General features: G+C 40.1%; 2 protein-coding genes across 2 annotated transcripts in view; one reads left to right on the top strand and one right to left on the bottom strand.

The window, feature by feature from the left end:
* TTLL12 (tubulin tyrosine ligase like 12) overlaps window positions 1-19,939 on the top strand; it is a 28,334-nt gene extending 8,395 nt beyond the window's left edge. Inside the window, exons 5-12 of the mRNA XM_026652192.2 lie at window positions 8,789-8,905; window positions 9,004-9,198; window positions 11,277-11,388; window positions 13,010-13,161; window positions 13,271-13,352; window positions 13,860-13,928; window positions 16,307-16,445; window positions 17,481-19,939. Coding sequence (XP_026507977.1) covers window positions 8,789-8,905; window positions 9,004-9,198; window positions 11,277-11,388; window positions 13,010-13,161; window positions 13,271-13,352; window positions 13,860-13,928; window positions 16,307-16,445; window positions 17,481-17,632 — 1,018 coding nt within the window. The 3' untranslated portion in view covers window positions 17,633-19,939. The remainder of the gene's footprint in view (window positions 1-8,788; window positions 8,906-9,003; window positions 9,199-11,276; window positions 11,389-13,009; window positions 13,162-13,270; window positions 13,353-13,859; window positions 13,929-16,306; window positions 16,446-17,480) is intronic.
* Window positions 19,940-20,740: 801 nt separating this feature from the next.
* Window positions 20,741-21,741, bottom strand: part of TSPO (translocator protein) — a 24,407-nt gene continuing 23,406 nt past the window's right edge. Inside the window, exon 4 of the mRNA XM_024213914.3 lies at window positions 20,741-20,994. Within this exon, the coding sequence (XP_024069682.1) occupies window positions 20,821-20,994 (174 nt within the window). The 3' untranslated portion in view covers window positions 20,741-20,820. The remainder of the gene's footprint in view (window positions 20,995-21,741) is intronic.

Here is a 21,741-nt window from a genome sequence, read left to right as displayed (position 1 = left end):
CAGCAGAATGGCCCTAATCTTTCAGAGGAGGGCTGGAGGAAGGCCTGGTTGTGAAAGGTGGTTTAATAGTGTTTTAGACCAGGATCAAAAAGTATGGTGGCATTGGGTGCTACAGGGAATAGCTCTTAGCCATAGCCCCACTCCAGTATAACATGTGCTACTACAAGAGATTTGCCATTAAACTTCTTGTATGATTTCAGTATTTGAGGCCAGCCACCCATCCTCAATAGAATGAAAGGATTGTTTCAGTTAAGTTATAGAAGCATATCTCTTAATTAATTATGGGCAGTATAGTGGGATACACAAACCTAAAGTACAAAGATGGCAATTGTCGTCTTTTCAGTTAGAAGCCCAGCACCTTATTTTGTGGGTTTTGCTATACAGATCCATAGGTTACCTTCCCCCCCACCCCGAGGAGAGAGGATTATAGAAAGTCTATTTTTTTTCAAGTTGGGCTTCCCCCAGTTGTTTCAGTTGTCCAGAAACAGTTGAACTCTTATGTGGGAAAACCTGCAGAGGTAAGCAAGTGTTTGTTTCTCAGTGTGATTGCTGCTGCATGCAATTACTGAAACTTAGAGCAACTGAAAATTAGAGGGGCAGAATATGAAGTATAGTAAGGATAGGGACAACAATAACATTGCTGAGTATACCAGCTGTCTTTTCCCTATTAGAACTTCCATACACCACCTCTTTCCCCAAAGTAAATATGTCAGTTAAATGCCATTCACAGCAGGAATCCAAAGCCTTGCAGCATTCTTGATACTCTACATTTTCTCATTCTTAAGGAATATCACCAGTACTCGTATCTTCCCCCACACAGTCCTTGGTGTGGTCTCTTCTTGACATTAGATAACATCTAAAATAACTTACAACAATCCAGCATAGGGAGAAAGTCTCTCTGTTGTTTTACATTTCAATCCATTGTAGGATGCAGCTTCTTTCATGGGTGGGATAGGCCTGTTGGCATGACAGGCAGCTGCGTGGTGTGTATGTGAGAGAACTTTCTCCGCTCTGCGAACTGCTATGTGGGCGCTTTGCTTCATGTTGTAGGGGGTAAGGGATCCCAAGAAGGAATTGGAATCCATACCTTGTTGAACCACTGACATTTTCCTCCCACCTCAGTGGCTTTCAGACACTGGAATGGGTTTATCTTGGGGCTGGTGAGCCCGCAGGCAGTGGCAGCGCTGTATCCATGTAAGCCCTGTTGATTGTTGCTGGAAGGAAAATCAGGCGGGCGTGCAAAAGCAGAGGGATGTGCACAGCCCAGATTTGGAGTTTTATGTTCTGTGCCCCTTTTTGTACAGGGAGGGGTAAAGTTCACATCCTGAAATCTGTTTCCAATCTAAATTTCTAAAAGGTGTATCATAGTCATCTTGCCTCAAAGTAGAGGTAGGACTCAGAGCATGGGGAGGTGACAAGTGTATAGAACAAATTTTAAAACTATAGAATAAAGGAAACAAAGAACAAATATTTCTAAAGGGGAGGTTAGTGACTACTGTTTTATGTAGTTTGAACTATTTCTACAGGGAGAATTTTCTTCATTTGTGGTTAATGTTGGCTTTTTACTTCCTTTCCAAGCCAGTTACAAATTTCAGAGACCATGCTGTTGCGTAAATTTTTGGCACATAAAACACCCTTCAATTTGTGTTAGGTCTGTTCTTTTTCTCTGTCTTAAGATCTCTTCCTAGCCTTTCTCATCAGTGCTATCAATCATCCTTAAAGCTTCCAAAAGTGCTTAAAGAGCTGTCCTAAGAAGAAATCTTTTTCGTCTTGATCAGTCTCTTCAGATTTCAGCTGTAGCAATTCACCCTCAACCCCAGGCCTGTTCTTGGCATCACAGACCTTCATGGAGACAACTTAATTTGCTCAGTGTCAGTGTTTTGGTCCAACGTTGTTTGCACAACAACATTAGATATATATAAAAAATACAATCAATCTTCTTCCCTATCCCGATTTGTGTTGTGAATATTGAGGCTTCGATATGTTTTGGAGGTGGTAGGGAGGAAATCGTTCAGAAAACTCAAATGTATGCTGCTGCTTACTTTCCTTATTGGTTTTGAAGTATAATTATAAAGCTTCTAAATCAGTCAGATGTAACTTAGAATCATCAAAATGTAGGGCTGGTAGGACCTCGAGAGGTCATCAAGTCCAGCCCTCTGTACTGAGGCAGGACCAAATAAATTTGTTTCTATGGTGGATTTTAAGACTTGTCCTGTTGACACTGAGAGAGGGAAAATATCAGAGTTGCAGTTAGAGACCCTATTATGTATCATAGGCTCTAAAATGAAATTTTGTGCATTTTTACTAAGAGGTTTTAAAAGTCCTAATACTTCCGTTCGCTTGCAATTCAAATTTGAAGAAAGTACTGTCATGGAGGTCTGTCTAGTCCGGTATCCTGTTTCTAATCCCTGGACAGTTCCAGATGCTTCAGAGGGAGGTGCTAGATACCCCCTAGTGGACCTTTGTAGAATAACCTGCTTGTTGGGAAGTGTCTTTTGCAAGCCACAATAATTGGTTATGCCATTAATTGTGAGGCTGTAATACTTTCTGGTGTGAATGAGAGAGAGAATATACTGGAGGTACTGGAAGTCTGTCTCTGGATGTAATATAAACTGTTTATCAGACAAATGTCTAATTTTTTTTAATCCTGTTACGTTCTTGTCCTCAATATCTTGTGGCAGAGAGCTCTATAGTTCAATTATGTATTGTCATATAAAAGTTTCCTTTTCAATCTTAAATGTTTTGCCTTTCAATTTCTTTGCACGTCCCCAGACTTCTAGGGAGTGGGGTGGAGCTGCAGCATCTTAAAAACATAATCCATTCCACATTTGAAGTGAGTGAAAAGGTCCTACTCTTTGTGCAGAATTGTCTCCTTTGCAACTTCATCTCTACCCCGCTATAACGCAACCCGATATAACACGGGTTTGCATATAGCGCGGTAGCAGCGGGGCTCTGGCAGCGCTTTAAAGGGTCCCGGACTCCGGCTGCTGCGGGGAGCCCTGGGCCCTTTAAATCACCACGGGAGCCCTGCCGCCGCTACCCTGGTGCTGTGGCAGCGGGGCTCCACTGGCGATTTAAAGGGCCTGGGACTCTCTGCAGCAGAGCCCAGAGCTCTTTAAATCACCGCCGGAGCCCTGCCACCCTAGCCCGATATAACGGGGTTTCAGCTATAACGCGATAGGGATTTTAGGCTCCCCACAACCGCGTTATAGCGGGGTAGAGGTGTAATAGAAACACAGACTCATTTGAGTTTGCTGACTCTAGTAGGCTTCCTGCAATCATTGTTGTCAAAAGGGAGAAGTCACCTTGAATGCACTTTGGTTCATTCTTTTGTGTGGCTTAGCTAACAAGAAAAGCAGTAGTACAGGACTTGTGGTGCTATATGCATTGTAACCCATATTTTAAGAACCACTTGTAATTCCTGGGTTGGATAATATATTCATGAATCTTATGGTTTAGCTCATGCCATTGCCAGAACGATAGGTTAAAGCTGCAAGAGTGAATATGGTGGTGTATCCAACACTGGCCCTGACTTCCACCTGCTGTCCTTTCTGTATGGTTCTGGAAAACCAAGTTGACTTACGTTTGGGAAAGGAGGTACTGGAAGGCTATCCTCCCTACACAGGCTAAAGATGAGGTTGGTGTGTAGTCTGTAATGTATGGTAGTTGTAAGGTGCCTATGTCTGTGGCTAATGGAGTAGAGGGTATGTGCTGTTAGATGCCTAACTTTCAACTCCTTGGTAGTATAAATGTCCTTTGGCCCAGCCCAAATTGGACACACAATGTATTGTGCTGGGGTATGAATTTTCCTGGTCTTTTCTTAATCTTAAAAGCCCTGACAAAGCAGAGGCTTTTTTTTCATGAAAGCACCCAGCTGGCTCAGGAGCCCTGGTGCTCATTGAAAGAGACAAGAATGACTTTAAAATAAACATTAGGTGAGCACTGTTCCTTACAGCAATATCTTCCATGTGTCTGTAAATGTAGGTCAGTGTTAAGAACTTCCTTGGCAGTGTTCCATGATAGCTGGAGATTTTTAGTACTTCGAGGATTTTTTTTTTTTTTTTTAATCCACCTTTTAAATTGTACATGTGGAGGGGGAGCTTACTCTTTAAACCAGAAGTATAGAATAACCATATTTAGATCAGTACTTGCATTTCCCTGTGATGCAGTACAGTACAGAGCTGATGCAGACCTGCTACGTGAATTAATGCTCATGAGAAATGGATTTATTAATATGATATCGTGCTGGGAGAAGATGACCCACTTGTCAATTGAATTAATGACTAGCAAAAGTACATTCAGCTCCTCTGCTGAGGAGATCAGATGTCTGATGCACAGCTAGCAGCAGAAGTCTATTAAGATTTATTGGAAATGCTAAAAAAAAAGTAATGTAGAGGAGAATAGCCAGCCTGACAACATGATGTCTAGGAGTGACGTAGAATGAAGACTTACCGGAGGCATCAACTGCCACTTGGAAGGGCCAGGCACCTTCTCCCCCCTCCTTTTGAAGGCCAAATGCCTTGTTTTTTGGCCCAGTATTAGCCACCAAATGGAGGAGGATGATCCAAGATAGGTTTCCATTAGGGCTGTCAAGTGATTAAAAAGATTAACCGTGTGATTAATTGTGCTGTTGATAATAGAATATCATTTATTTAAATATTTTTGGATGTTTTCTACATCTTCAAATATATTAATTTCAGTTACAACACAGAATACAAAATATTCTGCTCGCTTTGTATTTATTTTCTTATTACAAATATTTTCACTGTAAAACAAAAGAAATAGTATTTTTGAATTCACCTAATACAGGTACTGTAGTGCAATCTCTTTATCATGAAAGTTGAACTTACAAATGTAGAATTACAAAAAAAAACCATCTCAATACAATGTAAAACTTTAGACCCTACAAGTCCACTCAGTCCTACATCTTGTTCAGCCAGTTGCTCAGACAAACAAGTTTGTTTACATTTGCAGAAGATAATGCTGCCCACTTCTTGTTTACAATGTCACCTGAAAGTGAGAATAGGCGTTTGCATGGCACTGTTGTAGCTGGCATTACAACGTATTTACGTGCCAGATATGCTAAACATTCGTATGCCTCTTCATGCTTCAGCCCCCATTCCAGAGGACAAGCTTCCATGCTGATGACGCTCATTTAAAAAAAGTGTTAATTAAATTTGTGACTGAACTCCTTAGGGGAGAATTGTATGTCTCCTGCTGTTTTACCTGCATTCTGTCATATATTTCATGTTATGGCAGTCTCAGATGATGACCCAGCACATGTTGTTCATTTTAAGAACACTTTCACTGCACATTTGACAAAATGCAAAGAAGGTACCAATGTGAGATTTCTAAAGATAGCTACATTACTCAACCTAAGGTTTAAGAATCTGAAGTGCCTTCAAAATCTGAGAGGGATGAGGTGTGGAGCATGCTTTCAGAAGTCTTAAAAGAGCAACACTCCGATGCGGAAACTACAGAACCCGAACCACCAAAAAAGAAAATCAACCTTCTGCTGGTGGCATCTGACTCAATGATGAAAGTGAACATGCGTCGGTCCACGCTGCTTTGGATCGCTATCGAGCAGAACCCATCATAAACATGGATGCATGTCCTCTGGAATGGTGGTTCAAGCATGAAGGGGCATATGAATCTTTAGCGCATTTGGTACTAAATTAATCCCATGAGTTAACTGCAATTAATCTACAGCACTAGTTTCTTCAAGTGCTTGCTTGTGTTAGTTCCATTCTAGGTGTGTGCACTCCCACATGCACAGTCATCAGAGATTTTTGCTGTCGCGGTATCCGTAGGGCCAGCTGTGGCGCCCCCTTGAGTGCCACGCTCATGGACTGGTATAGTAGGTGCTTCCGGCCTAACACACTCTCAGTTCTTTCTTACCGCCCGTGACTGTTGGTCGGAGCGCCTCGTCTTGCTTTGCAAGAGCGTTAGCAGTTCTTTACAACTCATTGGTGATCTTCTTTGTATATAGTAGGTTGGTACTTAGTTAGCCATTAAGTTAAGTGTTAGGTTAGTTTGGTAGTTAGGGTCCCGGTTGGGACTTTGCCCCAGAGTGGGGCATTCCCCGTTCCCCCGGCTTCAAACCATGCTTGTCATGCAACAGGCCAGTGCCTGTTAGTGACCCCCATGACAGCTGTGTGAAGTGCTTGGGGAAGTCCCGTAGAAAGGACAAGTGCAGAATCTGTAAAAACTTTCAGCCTAGAACCCAGTAGATAACTGTTTTTTCCATTCGTTGGTTCTCTTCTGCGGCTGCAGGAGGGATTTTACTTTGAAGAAAAACCATACCTGATATACACCCAGCTTTAGGGCCTGTTCCTTCTGCTGGTTAGGCTAGAGTTTAGCCACGTGTCCATGCTGAGGCTGTGGATGGTAGTGTCTCCATGGGTACATGCTGTGATGCCCACCATTTTGTAAAGTAAGTAGATTTAAATTAAATCTGGTGAGTGCAAGCTGTAGGGGGAGCAAAGGAAGGCAATAGCTTCCCCTAGTGGCCCCAGAATATACTCTAGCCAATGACTTCCACTAATGTCATTGGGATCTTTGTTTGCCCCTTCCAACAAGTGTACTACAAGGCTTTCTTCCTATATAATATATATATATGGAGTTCCTACCCCCAGCTCTTCCAGTGTCTGATGTTAATATATCTGTGCCCCAATTATGAACGAGGGCCTCATATTCCTACCCCAAGGCAGGCAACCGTCATTGACCTGTCATACAGCTAACCTTATGCAACCTGTATTACCTTATTTCAGGCAGAGCTGTGACTAGACCACAGCTATGTAATACAACAGACCCAAGTCTCAACCACGCTGCCTTTCAGAATGAATGTACCAAATTATGTTCCTGGCTATGCTTCTTATATCCATTGCTCTAATCACTAAAGGACACTCTTCTCACAGAACTGGCAATGGAACCCAGGAATACTGATACCCAATGTTCCAGTCCTGTTCCACAAATAATTGTGTAACAAACTGGCAAAATGTTTCCATACTGTGCTCTAGGGCAGGGGTAGGCAATCTATGGCACGCGTGCCAAAGGCGGCACGCAAGCTGATTTTCAGTGGCACTTTCACTGCCTGGGTCCTGGCCACCGGTCTGGGGGGCTCTGCATTTTAATTTAATTTTAAATGAAGCTTCTTAAACATTTTAAAAATCTTATTTACATACAACAATAGTTTAGTTATATATTATCGACTTCTAGAAAGAGACCTTCTAAAAACGTTAAAATGTATTACTGGCACGTGAAACCTTAAATTAGAGTGAATAAATGAAGACTCGGCACATCACTTCTGAAAGGTTGCCGACCCCTGCTCTAGGGGCTTATTCACATAAAGGATAATAAGCTAGTACTGCTACCGTTTACTCCTGTAGCTCAAGAAAGGGAGGTCTGTGCTGTGGAACTGAAGGCCCTGTTCTTATCATGGGTCCAAACCTTGCTTGTGAGCCATGTGGGGAAAAACACTGTGTGGTCATGTAATTAAAGACTGTATCCAATGGATAGGCACACGGCAGCTGAATTGAGGTTGCACAGGCAATCTCAGTTCTGGCACTTCCTAACTTATGAAAGCTTGACTTAGGTCGGGGTGCCCAATCTACCACCCATAGGCCGTACACGTCCCACCAGAGCATTTCATAAGGCCTGTGGCCTGCTTCAATGCTAATGGCCGATTGATTAATGTTTTGTCATCATGTTTACATCATTCAAATTCTCACAACTTTTTTAATTGAATATTAGCATTATGTACAAATACCTTACAACATAATTTGTATACTATGTTACACTTGGAGTTGTGTAAAACTTGGCCGCAATGAATAAACATCTGACACTTTTCTCTCCTGAAGGATGTATTTTTCTCCCCCTTAACAATCATGGAATGTATAAGGGGTCCAGTTGCAAAGACACATCCCTTGATGTGTCCTCTAATTAGATAGCAGTAGAAAAGATGGGGGGGAAAGTCATATATAGCCTGACTCTGCATCACGAACCAGTAGAAATGGGGAGGAGATAAAATGTGATGGCTCTTTGAGGAAGTGATTAGCTGTTGTTGACACTTTGTCTAAACCTTTGCAGAGGCAATTTTGAGCTATTTTTTTTGTTTGTCTCCCCCTTCTCTTTAATGTTTTTTTTTTTCCCCTCTACATCTTGAACTGTTAGTCTAACTTCCAAGTCACAAAGCCACTCTACAATTCTCTCCAGGTTGCATTGCTGCTGAGTTATTTGGACTTGCCAAATAGCAAGGTCTCTTGTTAAACTATCAAATAATCTTAAACTGAGATTTTGTGTTGGAAACTCTTAAAGTAGCAGACTCAAAACATCTCATTTAGTTTTTGTTTATGCTTTGTAACTGATTTTTCCTACATTTTAAAAATAGCTTTAAATGTGAACATGTTCATCGAGGGTTTGCTGTGTCCAACCCTACTTGATGCTGCAGTGCTGCTTCTGACTCTCTAAGATCAAATTCACTTCCTCGTTAGGAGGACTGCGATGAGGCAAGCGTTGGAATATGACTTTTCTGCAGGCTTAAATTTTTCAATGTGGAAAATAAAGACCTGATGCTCTGAATAAGAACTGAGGGTGCTCAGCTCTTTCTACTTACCATCAAGTATGTTTACATAATTTTAAAAAAATTGGCCTCTGAAGTTAGTCAATTCACAAGTGTAGTTATTTTGTGTTGCATGTTTTCTATTAAGATAGCCATTAGTTTTGGTTTCAAGAGGGGAAACTGCTCTCACATTGACAAAGCATGTATGTATCTTTTCCTTTCTCCCAGGGTCTACACAGACCTTCCCCAAATCCTTAACAACTTGAAACATCCACGTTTTGAGTTCACTGAAGATGAGGGAGAAGCAGACATCCTCTACAACTTTTCCCACTTCAAAGATTACAGGTGACAGCTATTTCCTTGCAAGTACAAATTATCCGGCTGCCATATAAAAAGCTCTGTTCCATGGAGTGGTCTTTTTAAGTGACCTCCATCTCTTGTAGGAAACTAAGTGAAGAGAGGCCCCATGTGATGTTGAATCAGTTTCCATGTGAGAATCTCCTGACAGTCAAGGATTGCCTAGCATCCATATCTAGACGAGTTGGAGGGACGGAGGGGCCAAAATGGCTGCCTCGTACTTTTAACCTTCACACGGAATTACCCCAGTTCATCAGCTATTTTCAGCAACGTGAGAGGAGGTAGGCCATATTATTGCTGCTGCTTGTCTTGCAATTTTCTAACCAACTTTCTCCCAAGTACCAGCAAGTGCATGTTTTGGGTTAATTGGATTAAACAGCTACTTTGCTGCCATTAATTTGTGCTAGCTGCATTTCACTTATGTTCTAGTGGATTTTATCTGAAAAGTGTGGGCTTTACTTTATTCTTTTTAACTCCAAAATATATAATGTGACATACCTTGAAATATATAAGGTGGAATCATGACATCATTGAAGTCAGTGGCAAAATTCCATTTAACAAATGTACTAAGATTCCCAACTTTTGTGTGGGCAGATAGCTTTCTCTGTGTGCCAATGGCAATTAAAAGCAGTTTAAACTAGGGTAGTGATTGTGCCCAATTTTCTTGGTTAAAACACATTTCCACGTGGAAGTGGAAGTCAAATTTAGGATTAACTTTGGACTCCCTTGGCGAGGCTAAAAGAAAACTGACTCTGATTCTCATTAGGCGTTCTGTGGTACCTTACTCATAAGCACTTCCTGTCACAGCAATCTCCTCCAGATCCAGGAGACCTGACAGTACCAAGGAATTTGTCTGTTAGGATACGTTTACAGTACAGACACTCCATGCCCAATTAGCATCGGTAAAAATAGCAGTGTCGATGGTGAGGCACGGCTTAGGCAAATAGAATAGATTAGAATGCCCTAGGCACCCAAACCCCCCAGGTTTTATACCATACACAGGCTCTCTACACACCCAGTCAGCGCTTCTCCCATCCACACTGCTATTTTTAGCAGGGTAGTGTCCTGCTGGCAGAGCCTTTCCCCACCACAGCGAAAGGCTCCAACAGCAGGGAAAGGCTCCGGCTGCTAGAACCTTTCACTGTGTCATGTAGCTACACACTGCAGTGCCAAATGTGGACACCTGCCTTTCACTGCAGTGTGTAGCTACACATGTCCCTGTACTCTGCATACTGCCATAAGCGTAGACATAGCCTTAGTGAGGGACTCGGGGGAGTTAATGTCTTACTCTTCCACCAAAATAATCCCTATTTTGTCTCACAGTTAGCTCCCTGATGGTTCTGGGGGTTGTGATTGATAGATGGTACTGTAACCATCTAGCTGCTTCCCTCTCTTCTCAAGATAGTTTCCTTACCTCCTGAATGGGCTTAGCCATGAGGGGAAATTTAAATGTATGTTCTTAGCCTGTAGTATTCTGACTTTTGGTTAACACCAAGTATGTGCAAGAGGTGATCACGAAGCCAGAGTGCATGTGTGTTGGGGAGGGAGTTTCAAAATAAACTCTCAGTTAAAATACAGATCCTTTACTAAAACTAGTACTGCACACTAGTACTAAAACTTAACCACAGGCAGCTTTCAGATTACCCAGAGACCCACCTCTGCATGCCTTCACAAATTCATTGGGGAAGGCAGGACCTCCAGGGTCACCTTGCCATTGCTCAGTAGCATGAACAGAATAAAGACATGCATAGCGCTCCTACTTTTTCAAAGCTTTTCGAAGAGTCCAGCCTCTTCAGATCTCTAGGTAGTGGAAAGAGAGTGAGAAGGTATGCTCTCCTGAGCTTGACAGATGCATTTGGGCAAGGGATTCATATTACTATATTCAGTGTTCAGTCCCCAAGAGAATAGCTGTATGTTATGTAATTTGGCTGGCTCAGAGGTGGGCGTGGGGAACCTAATCTACAAGTTTTAAAGCACCCACCTAGAATGTTCTCAAACTTCGTGATTGCCTGGTCAGAATGGTCTCTTGACCTACAAACAAGCACTTCTGATGTAGTCATGGTATGTATGAAGGAAAAAGGGATTTACCAGTGGAAATATGGTAGGCCCTTGCTGAAAAAGAAAGCAAGAGCCCCCAAAATCCTAGCTCAGATCAGCTGTGATCCAGGTGTCCTTGGTTCTTGCACTCTTGCCCGCTGCATCAAAAAGAACACTTGGATTGGTAATGCATTAGGCAATACCAGCATGTGGCTCAGAGTGGAGGTTTGCCAGTAAAATATCTAAAGATAAATGAGGTGCGCACTGACATGCTGTGGCCTTGATTGGGTTGTATTTTTTTTATTTATTTTTTTTATCGTAGGGGAGAAGACAATCACTGGATATGCAAACCATGGAACTTGGCCAGAAGCCTAGACACCCACATCACCAACAATCTTAACATCATCATCAGGCACAGGGAAAGCAGCCCGAAGGTTAGAGGAAAGTGGGCTTCCCACTTGGTTTGAAGCAAGTGGTGGTGTTTTGTTTTGTTTTGTTTAAATGTTTATCCTTACAAGGAGCATCCAAAAAAAAAGGGGGGGGGGGGGGGGTTAATTTCGTTCAAGAGGTTGTAATAGCTGGTATATGTTTGTGAGCATTTGCACATTTAAAATTATGAACTCTTGATGAATTCATATTGAAATCTCTTAGCATTGTGCAGTGCAGTGTTAGAATATTTTTCTATTTGCTTGTAGTAGACCATGTCTGTTTCTTTAGGACAGAAATAGAATTTTCCCTGACAGTAATGAATGATTAAATGTGTTGCTGCTTTTATGCTACTCAGTAAGAAATCTAAGAAGATGATGAATTCTCACTTTCATGTAGCTTCTGTTGGCTGTAAATATAAGGAAGTTATTGCTGCTTCCCTCAAGTTGATCATTTCTCTTAGTATGACTGTTCATACGCACAAAATGCTTCTTCCACCAATGATGGATGCATCACATGGCTTTTTATAGGAAGCCAACAGTGTGTGGTCTTACATCAGACTGTCAAATAAGCTTTATGACTTAATAGAATTTCTCTTTTGGACTGTATGCCTTTTTTGGAATTCCAACCTCAAAGAAAAAATGCATGAAGCATCACTTTAGTTCAGAAGAAAGCTGATAATATATAAAGTGAGACTGTTTTGTTTGTTTTTTGATAGAATACATCTTTAAAAATCTGTTTTGTTTTTCTGTAAACTAGCCATTATTTTAAAAGCAGTCTTAGAGCTGTGTTTCTATACCAGTAAACCAAAACTAAGCAGCGTGTAGTTAGGGAGTCAAAGCATTTTGTTTTGTATGTTATCAAGCATCTTTTTTAAAAAAGGGAAAATGTGTTTCTAACAACATAATCAAGGTCCTAGGTATTATGAATCTGGTCTAATATGCTGCAGGACATTCTTAACTTTTATGGCATCCCTGGGTAGGCTGCAGGTAGCATTGCTGGCATCCCTTGATGGCTGCCCTTGTTCCTCACCCCATACCCTGAAGGCTCACTATCTCCCCTCCCTCCATACTTACTTTGTCCATTGGTAGCTCTGTCACACGCCGCCTCTCCCCCTAGATAAATGAACACCAGCTCATGGGGCTGAGGGAACTGAGGAGTTGGAGTAAAGGTAACTTCAGAGTAAAAGCAATTATGCTGCCATTTGCATGGCCATATAATTGCATTACAAATGAGGGCCTGAATTTTTTTGGTGGTGAAAAGTATCCTTGGACAATGGGAAGATGTCGGTCATCTGAGGAGGAACAAATGTTGGGTTGGATTGGATCTTATGAAAAGGTTTATAATGTAAGCAGAGAATTTAAATAGAAGATTTCAATGGAATGAGGAGGGTAGTACTTTAGTTCTGTATACTGACCTGATAAGAGAGAGTGCACTCAGGCTATTTGGTTACAAACAAAGGCTACATTGCTTATATTGAGAAACTTTTTAAAAAGGGAAACTTGGCTTAATGTATGTTTGGTAGAATATCTTGGACTGTCCAAACCCACTGATAATTGTTTGCCATCACCTATTGTGCATCTTCATTCCTTAGGGTTTAATTGTGTTCAATCTCTGTTTTTGTTTTAGGTAGTGTCTAAGTATATTGAGAGTCCAGTATTGTTTCATCGGGAAGATGTGGGGATGGTTAAATTTGACATTCGTTACGTTGTGCTTCTGCGATCCGTAAAGCCACTCAAGCTGTATGCTTATGATGTTTTTTGGCTGCGGTTCTCAAATCGGTAATAACCTTTTTTTCTAGGAGTGAAGGAGTTAGCGGTGTTAAATTGTGGTGCCTTGCTTTTCCAAGGTTGTATGTAATTAACACTATCTCTTTCCTTTATTTGTTAGCGCATTTTCACTTGATGACTTGGACGACTATGAGAAGCATTTTACTGTCATGAACTATGCTTCTGGTGTAACCTTAAAACAGGTAAGCAAGTGATACATGAAAAGCAAATGTCTTCAGTCAATCAAGATGCTGATCCTTTATCTGCGACTGTCACCAGATGCCCTGGTGCATATTCACCCAAACAAACTTAACAGGCTATACCTGTTCTGATGCAGCTGTTTTCCCAGATTGGGGATCCAGAGGAAATAGTCATAGATTATGGCACAAATTTTACATCTCTAATCAAATCCATATAAAAAGTATTAAAGGACATCTTACCACTCCCAAACTGATAGTTTAGTGTAGTGTTTCACCACATAGTAAAAAGGACTGTCTGGTAGAAATGGGAAAAGCTTGGAACAAATAGTTCTCATTTCTGCACTTTCTAGGCAGTGAAATTCCCCAGGACCTTATTTGGAATTTGTACTATGTGTGTTTATACGTTCTGCAGCTCATTACTCCTTCCTTTAATTAATAAATAAATAAAATCCTAGCTCCTGGTGGGAATAATCTAGCAAACCAATCTCTAATGCCATTAAATTATTTTAGGTTCACTATGATGAATTTATTCCTCTGTTTGAGAAGCAATATCCTGAATATTCCTGGAAAACTGTGCAAGTAAGTCACCAATCCCTCTTATCCCTATAAGATGTTCACTAAATTTTTCTTTTAGGCAGAGGTGTTTTTCAAAGGTTCAGGTGTTTTTATCAGGTTAGTGAGTAGTGAGCAAATGTCTCTTCAGTGTAGCAAAGGCCAGTAGTCCCAGAATTTTAAAGTCTGGAAATACAAAATGCTCAGTTATCTATGTTACTATTCTATTAGGGTTTTAAATTTTCTCCATGAAAAGTTGTCATGGTATACTGTGCTTGGGAACAAAATTGGTACTGATGGACAGACAGTGGAAGCAGAACGCTGTATGTTTCCAAAATGTTGCAGAGCTTGTTGGAGGACTCACCCCTAGTTGCAGAATGGTGCATAGAATCTAAGCTTTCATTTAAAACACTAATTTGTCACAATCTCAAAGGCTGGTAAAACCTGGATTGTAAACAGTCAGTGGCTGCAATGATATATTCACATGAATCTGCATGAAGCCTGAAACAGTACTTCTTAACATGTGGACCGGTCCTTCCATTTCAGTAGGTTAACACTGATATTGGAAGATGACAATTTAAATAGTAACGCAGTTAATTTTTTTTTTTTTTTTTGCTACTGAACTTTTAAGCAAAGTTATTCAGAAACTTTGCTGACCTCAGCCCCAAGATAGGGAAATAATATCAAAATAACTAAGCATCTACTGTACCGATTGAGGTTTTAGTATTTATTTTCATATTTAGTCTCTTAACTACATAAAGCTGCTGCTTAATTTGTAGCTGCAGCACTCTAACAAAACAGCTCCGAGACCTTGTTACAGAATTTAGGTCCTTTTTGCTGTGTAGTACACAGCAGGCTGTTCAGAAGGGTGTGAACGCACACACTAGCCATTCTGGCATAGCAGATGGAAATGAGTACTTTCCAAGTACACCTTTCTGGTTACTGCTCTTGAGGTCGTTATACTAGAAGGTTGGCTAGCACGGAGCCTACATTTGGATGCCTTTGGGTTTTTTTACTACAAGAAAACAAAGGGGTAAATGAATAGTTTAAAAGTCTGTTTCTGTTCTTATAACTCAGACCCTTAGCCAAACTTATTGAACTAAAATTTTTCCTTTTGGGTTGAACTTTCAGATGCTGTCCAAGCTAATTCTTAATCTCCACAAGTTTAGAATTCCATGTTATCCGAGCTTAATATAAAAGGCAGAGACCCCTTAATGTCCTGTCACCACAAAGGTGCTCTAACGTTGCCAATTCCCTAGTGCTGAGATATGTTTTAACTGTAGAGCTGTGCGGAAGCTCCAAATGTGATAACTCTACAAATGAAAATGAGTAGAGGGTGGATTGTGAAACAGTCACCTAGGGTTATTTTGTGGTGTTGGGTGGCTCTCAAAAGAACAAGTTGAATGCAAAGGTAACTAGTCAATAGTTTGTTTTCCTATTTATCAAGAGCCAGATTACAGAGGTGGTTAACTAAGCACTTGATCCTGCAGATGCTTACTCATGTTTTTCAGCTGATTTCACTAGAACTACTCACATAAGTAAAGCTATTCAGGGTATGAGAGTGGTTGTAGGATAAGCCTTAAAATTACACAAAGGAAAATCTTTTTTAAACAGTGGCAGACCAAGTATCCCTCAAGGAGTATTCTGGGCAAAGTACCAAGAATTAGACTTTTTTTACATTTACAGGAGGTGTATTTTACTCTAATGTGACTTAGATACTAAAAACTCCCATGTACCATAACTCCTTTACATCTCTTTATTTGGTCTCCCTATTATATCCAGAAATGTCATCACTGTGTGTTCAGACTGGAAATTGTTCAGGTTTTTTTTTTTTTAAACTTTGGAATCTTCTTTGTATGTTTGTAAAATGGTGAGAGAAAAGTTGATTGATTCAACTGGATGCCAAAACTTCTGAGCTGTAACTGTTGGTATTCACAGAACAACTTTCCTTTCCTTTTTAATTTGCACTCCACGCACTGTGGTAGATTCAGAAGTGTAGTGCTGTACAAAATGACCTAGACATGGATTCAATTCCAGCATTCTAATACTTTTTCTTTTTAGGGTTTTCTGTAGTATATAGTAATGAGGTAAATTCTGGGTGCTCAGCACTTATAAAAATCAGACCAGTTATTAGGTACATAAATATAGCTCTAGAATCTTAATTTCAGGTCCCTATTTTTGAAAATCTTAGACGTGGTGGAACAAATATTAAATTATTCCTGAAGAAACTTTTTTTTTACTGAAATGCTGAAGGTTCTTGTTGTCTGCAGGCTTGTCATTTGTGATGGCATTTACACTGTTTGATCTGACTCCTAAATGAAACTTTTCAACTACAAAAATCCCTTTTATAGGGTTCTCGCAACTATTTGCATTTTATTCAGAAACTGACTTCTCTTTGGCAATAGGCAGAGATTTTTAAGGCATTTGCTGAATTATTCCAAGCTGCTTCAGCTAAACCTGCACCGTTTGGCATCTGTGATTATCCATCATCGCGAGCAGTATATGCCATTGACCTGATGCTTAAGTGGGATACTACCAGAGATGGTAAGATGCTTTTGTTCCTTGTTTTGTTGCTCAAAATTTTTGCTGTTTTAAAAAAAAGTAGGCCGGGCTCCATGATGTTTATACTTAAACAGACTGTTTTGATGTCTTTTGGGTTGCATATGTGTGAGGGTGGACTCTGGTCTCCTTGTTAGTAATAATAGTGGAGCTGCTGCCATGCATCTGTCTAATTCTTTGTATTGGCTCTATTCTGCCGTTGTTTCTGCTATTCTGATGTAAACATTTGAAGATGGGTGGGCATAATGCTTTGCAGCTATCTGTTAATTCTAACAATGAGCACCCTTTCCTATTGTTGTGGTGGTACACCTATACAAGGAGAGCAGTCTTTACTAAAAGTAATAAATCCCGTGGTTTAATTCAACTATAATCAATACAGGCAGGAAAGAGAATCTACATTTTTGTCTTTATTTGTACAAAATGCATATTTCTTACTCTTCAAACATTATTGCAATTCAAAAGGGAAACTCAACCTCCTGACCTTATTTTAGGGGCAAGAGGAAGTAGATGGCTAAGTGGGGAGGTTCTGTGGCCTGTGTTATACAGGAGGTCAGACTAGAATCTTGATCACCATGTCCCCTATAAGCGGGAGAGGAGAGATTTTGTGCTGCAGCTGAGAAACCCAGCTCTGTTTCTGTACCAGGTGAACTAGAGAGAACAGTAGAGCAATACAAAGAGCAAAGGAGGCTTGGTGCCTAAAAATAAAGGGGGAAACAGTCTTTTATGGAAGGTGCATCTCAAAGTTGTGGTTAAATAAGAAAGACGCACTAATTCTGATCTAGTTAAACCGGTGCACCTTTCTCATGTGGCCAAGGCCTCAGATTATGGCATTTGCCCCAGAAATGGGTTTGGTGTCTCACTTCCTCATACTGTAGGCCTCAAAAAAGCCTACCTGGGTATGTAGTAAGAGTTGACCATCTTCAGCCTCTTTCTACGGTCTCTGCTACAGCAAAGGGAGGCGACTCCCAGCGTCTCATGTATACCTTGTAGTAAAATGTAATGTGTTTTGTTTCTCTTCAGGGAAAAGAACTATGCAACCTCAGGTCCTGGAGGTGAACTTCAACCCTGACTGTGATAGAGCCTGCAAATACCACCCTACCTTTTTTAATGATGTCTTCAGCACCCTATTTCTGGATGAAACAAATAATTGTCATGTGACATACGTTGTTTAGGCGTAGAAGGCGCGACTTGGTTATTTGTTTCCTTTACAGATATGCTTAACAGCAATATTTGCATAAGCAGCTCATAGAACTGAAATATAATTATTTTCCTATAATGGTAATGAAGAAAAACTTTTATCATCAGATGAATGGGCATATACTGTACTTGTAATCAGTAGTCTGCGTTTTCTTGTCTTGTTTAGTTCTAATCATCAACTTATGTTGACTTAAATGTCTTATTGAAGCTCAGAAAAGTATAATAGTAACTAGAGCAATCAGCTGTTGTTTCTTAGGTAGCCTAGTATACCTTATTTGCATAGCAGGAGTGTTGTACAAATTTTCTGTGCCTGCATTAGAGTAATAATTTCTTGTATCAAAATGTTTGAGGTCATGCATCACTCTTCCTCTCTGTATAATACCATTGTCTTCAAGCACTAATATGCTTTATTCCACAAATTGATGTAAAGCAACTTACTTTAGGGTTGCATCTGATAACTCCAATGAGTGAACATTTATTAAGCTTGTTTTTAATAAAGTATTACAGCAACATTAGAGTTAGTTTTTTCAATTAAAGGTCACTATACTTTCTCAAAAACTAGTTATAGCTGCTGTCATCTTTTTAAAGTTGAATGAGGTCTATGAATATATCCCAATCTAGTAGTTTTGAGCTGTTTAGCATGCATGATAATGCTAAAATTAGATGGAAACTGTAGCTCCTCTATCACATATCAAACAATTCATTCCTTTTGCAATGCAGTTAAGGTTGAATATTATCCGGCAAAATTCTCATTGAGGTCAATGGGAGTCTTGCCTATCTAAGGATTTGATCTCCGATAGCAAAATGAATAATTAATGAAGAACTGCAGTTCAATGAGATAATGGGGAGGTCAGAGGGGTGGTTTAGGGGCCATTACAATTGCCAAAGGTCTGAAAAGACATGGAACAGTATTTTATTTTGAGTCAACAATGCAAGAACGAAGGATCCTTTTAATCTTTGGCAATGTCTGTATCAAAAGCTATGGCTCAGAATTTTACCCCTTCCTAAGTAGTACTGGCCAAATTAAACTGTTTGTGTGTACTGAGGAACAGTTCACATTAGTATTCTGCTTTAGCCAACACAAGTTACACTATTGTCAAACAAGCTATTGGGCTTACTATGGGGGTAATTGGGTGAAATTTAATGGCCTTCAGCCTAGATGATATAAGGGTCTCTTCTAACAAACTCGAAGACTTCAACATCTTACACTAAACCTTAGGGATATTTTACATTGTATATGTGCATTATTTATTTCTTGAAGTCTTATAGCATTAAAGGTAATATTAGTTAACTTTTATTTTTTGATAAACGTAACAAAAACTAATCAATTTCAAATTTTAAGCAAAGTGTAAAAATTTTAAACAATCTTAACCTGCAGCAATCATAGATAGCTTCTAGCACTGATATCACCTTGCACTAATATCCAGGAAGGAAGGAATATCCTCTGAAGAAGTGAGCTGTAGCCCACGAAAGCTTATGCTGAAATAAATTTGTTAGTCTCTAAGGTGCCACAAGTACTCCTGTTCTTTTTGCGGAATATAACCAGTTATCTTTCAATCTTCATGTAGAAAAGGGTTGATCATGCCATAGAACTACTTTTTTTTTTTTTAAAGCAAATCCTCCTAATGTTCAGTCTGAAGAACTAATGTCTGCCAAGCACTACCACATAATATTTCAGATTTCTAAGAAGCTTAGTTTAAAGTTGTTTGATATACCTAGGAAACATGGCAATGAAGGAGAGAGGCAATTTCAGGGTATCTGGCCATAAAATGGGCAAGTGAAAATCAGTCACTGCTGGTAATTGCTGTGGATCTGGGGCAAAGAGGAAGGTTTAAATCCTAATTGTGTAAGGGGGGACCGGGAAGCAGGGTCATAAAAGTAGTAGTAATGTGCTAGCAATAGAGGAAAGGTAAAACTTCCTGTCCCAGGTACCTTCTACAAAAAGTTCCTGTTTCTAGTTCAGCCATTTACAACTCAATGTCTTCTGGTTTAATGCTGCAACACTAATCTTGAAGCAGCAGAAACATCTTGTACCTGTCTCCAAGCAGCTGAAGGAGGAACAGATAAGCAGGTACCTAGGTAAATATTTTAGCAGGATGGTCATAAGATGCCTGTATATTTGATTGGGGCCACCAGCAGCCAGACATCCCTCCAGGGGAGGCAGATTGCTCTGATGATAGCTGAGAATACTAGCAGTCTGGTAGCGAAGCATCCAGGTTCCAAGCAGAGCAGGTTAAAGGCACTAATTCCTTTTTTTGTGATTTTATTTATTTTTATTTTTTTAATTTTTTTTTTTTTCTTCAGGTGCTCATTGGATACTCTTTGGGTGCTGTCATCAGCTCCTGACTGTGTGCTCTGGATTTGATGTTGTCTATTTTTTTTAGCCAAGTAAATTACACTAGTTGTAGTGGTAAGGAAATGGGGTGGGGAGGCAGCTTTCTTCTAGGTTGCAGCATCCTTTTGGCTTTAGCCCTTTAAAAAAAATCATGGTGTAAGAATAGTAAGTTACTTATTGTTTAATATGTTTGAAACCTTCCCCTACCTCTCAGCTATAATGGTCCAGTCTGCAAACTATACTATGCTCTTGAAGTTTATATGCACAAGTATGGGAATTCGTCCTCCATATAAGGCCTAATCATAAACATTTCTAGGCACAGAAATGCTTTGAAGACAAGACACTGAAGTCAGTACAACAGCTGACAGGAATAAGCACTATGCCAAGTGGTATATGGCTGAAGGATCAGGCCCATAGTGAGTAAATTAATGTGAGAATCTTCTGAAAGTCATTAATGGACTTTCGTTTCTGGACATAATCAGCCCCCAATTCACATTAATTGCCAGTAGTAGTTAAAAATGCTATCCATTACATTATTTTTTTTTATATGTAATCAACAGCACGGGCAATAGGAGAGCATGCAGATTAAACCACTTCATTTACTGTGCTATTAAATTCACTCATGCACACATTCCATTCGGACTGTGTAGTAAACCAGCATTTGAATGTTGAAATGAACACCACTCTGACTGTATTTAGACATGACCTATTTTTAACTGTCTAATACAGTAAGTACTTCACGCAACAGTAAAACAGGATTGTAATTTTATTTGGGAAATGCATAAAAAAAATCTTCTGCCTTGATATTCTCTTCCAGAAGGTTATGTATTAAGATTGCTTCTTCTTTTTATTGTCCTTCCAGATGCGGTAATTGAGCACAGAAGCCAAAGTTAACCAAGCTAAATAAGGGAACATCAAATATGCTGCTTTCTTGTTGACATGGTACCAGGTGACAGTTGTAGCTGTTGCTGCACCACTAGTGAGTAGGAGATCGACCAACCCCTGAAATAAAATAAGGTGGTTAGTGTTATTTTACATGCTGCATTTTTGTTCAAGACAGTACGTAGATTTCTCCACAAATTCGTACTAAACTTTTTTTGTGAAGAGTTCTGAAACACAGTGGCAAGTACATGCTAAAAAAAACTTAGAATGCCTCTTGCTGACACATGAATTTGTGCAGAGTGGAGACCGATGCTTCTTGTGATCAGTTTGAAAAAGGAATCATTTGCTCTTAACAGGACTGAGCTGACTTTGGAGACATTTTCATACAAATATAGAATAAATGCAAAAAGCTAAAATTAATGCAACATTAAGCCTAATATGTCATGTATTAAATTCATAGCATTCACATCAATAATACTAAATTAATAACTCCAAAAATTCCAAAAGTTAAGTTTGTGTTTTTGAATTTCTTGACTGTTCAGTATTTCAGGGGTGGTGGTTAGGGTGATCTCCTGCAATTTAGGAGACTGCTTCAAATCCTTGCTGTGCTGCAGATATCTTGTGTGACCTTACGCACGTTAGTGTTCCCATTCTGCATCTGTAAAATGGGGATAATAGTGCTTCCCGACCTCACAGGGGCACTGTGCAGGTAAATACATTAAATGCTCCAAGGCGCTCCATTACTATGGTAATGGGGTCATGTAAGCAGGGCCGGCTCCAGGCACCAGCTTGCCAAGCAGGTGCTTGGGGCGGCCACTCTGGAGAGGGGTGGCACGTCCAGCTATTCGGCGGCAATTCGGCAGACGG

Source organism: Terrapene carolina, unplaced genomic scaffold (genome assembly GCF_002925995.2).
Source record: "Terrapene carolina triunguis isolate 2854851 unplaced genomic scaffold, T_m_triunguis-2.0 Scaffold112, whole genome shotgun sequence".
Taxonomy (NCBI): Eukaryota; Metazoa; Chordata; order Testudines; family Emydidae; genus Terrapene; species Terrapene triunguis.
Note: the sequence above shows the minus strand (reverse complement) of the source record. Positions and strands in the feature narration are given on the sequence as shown.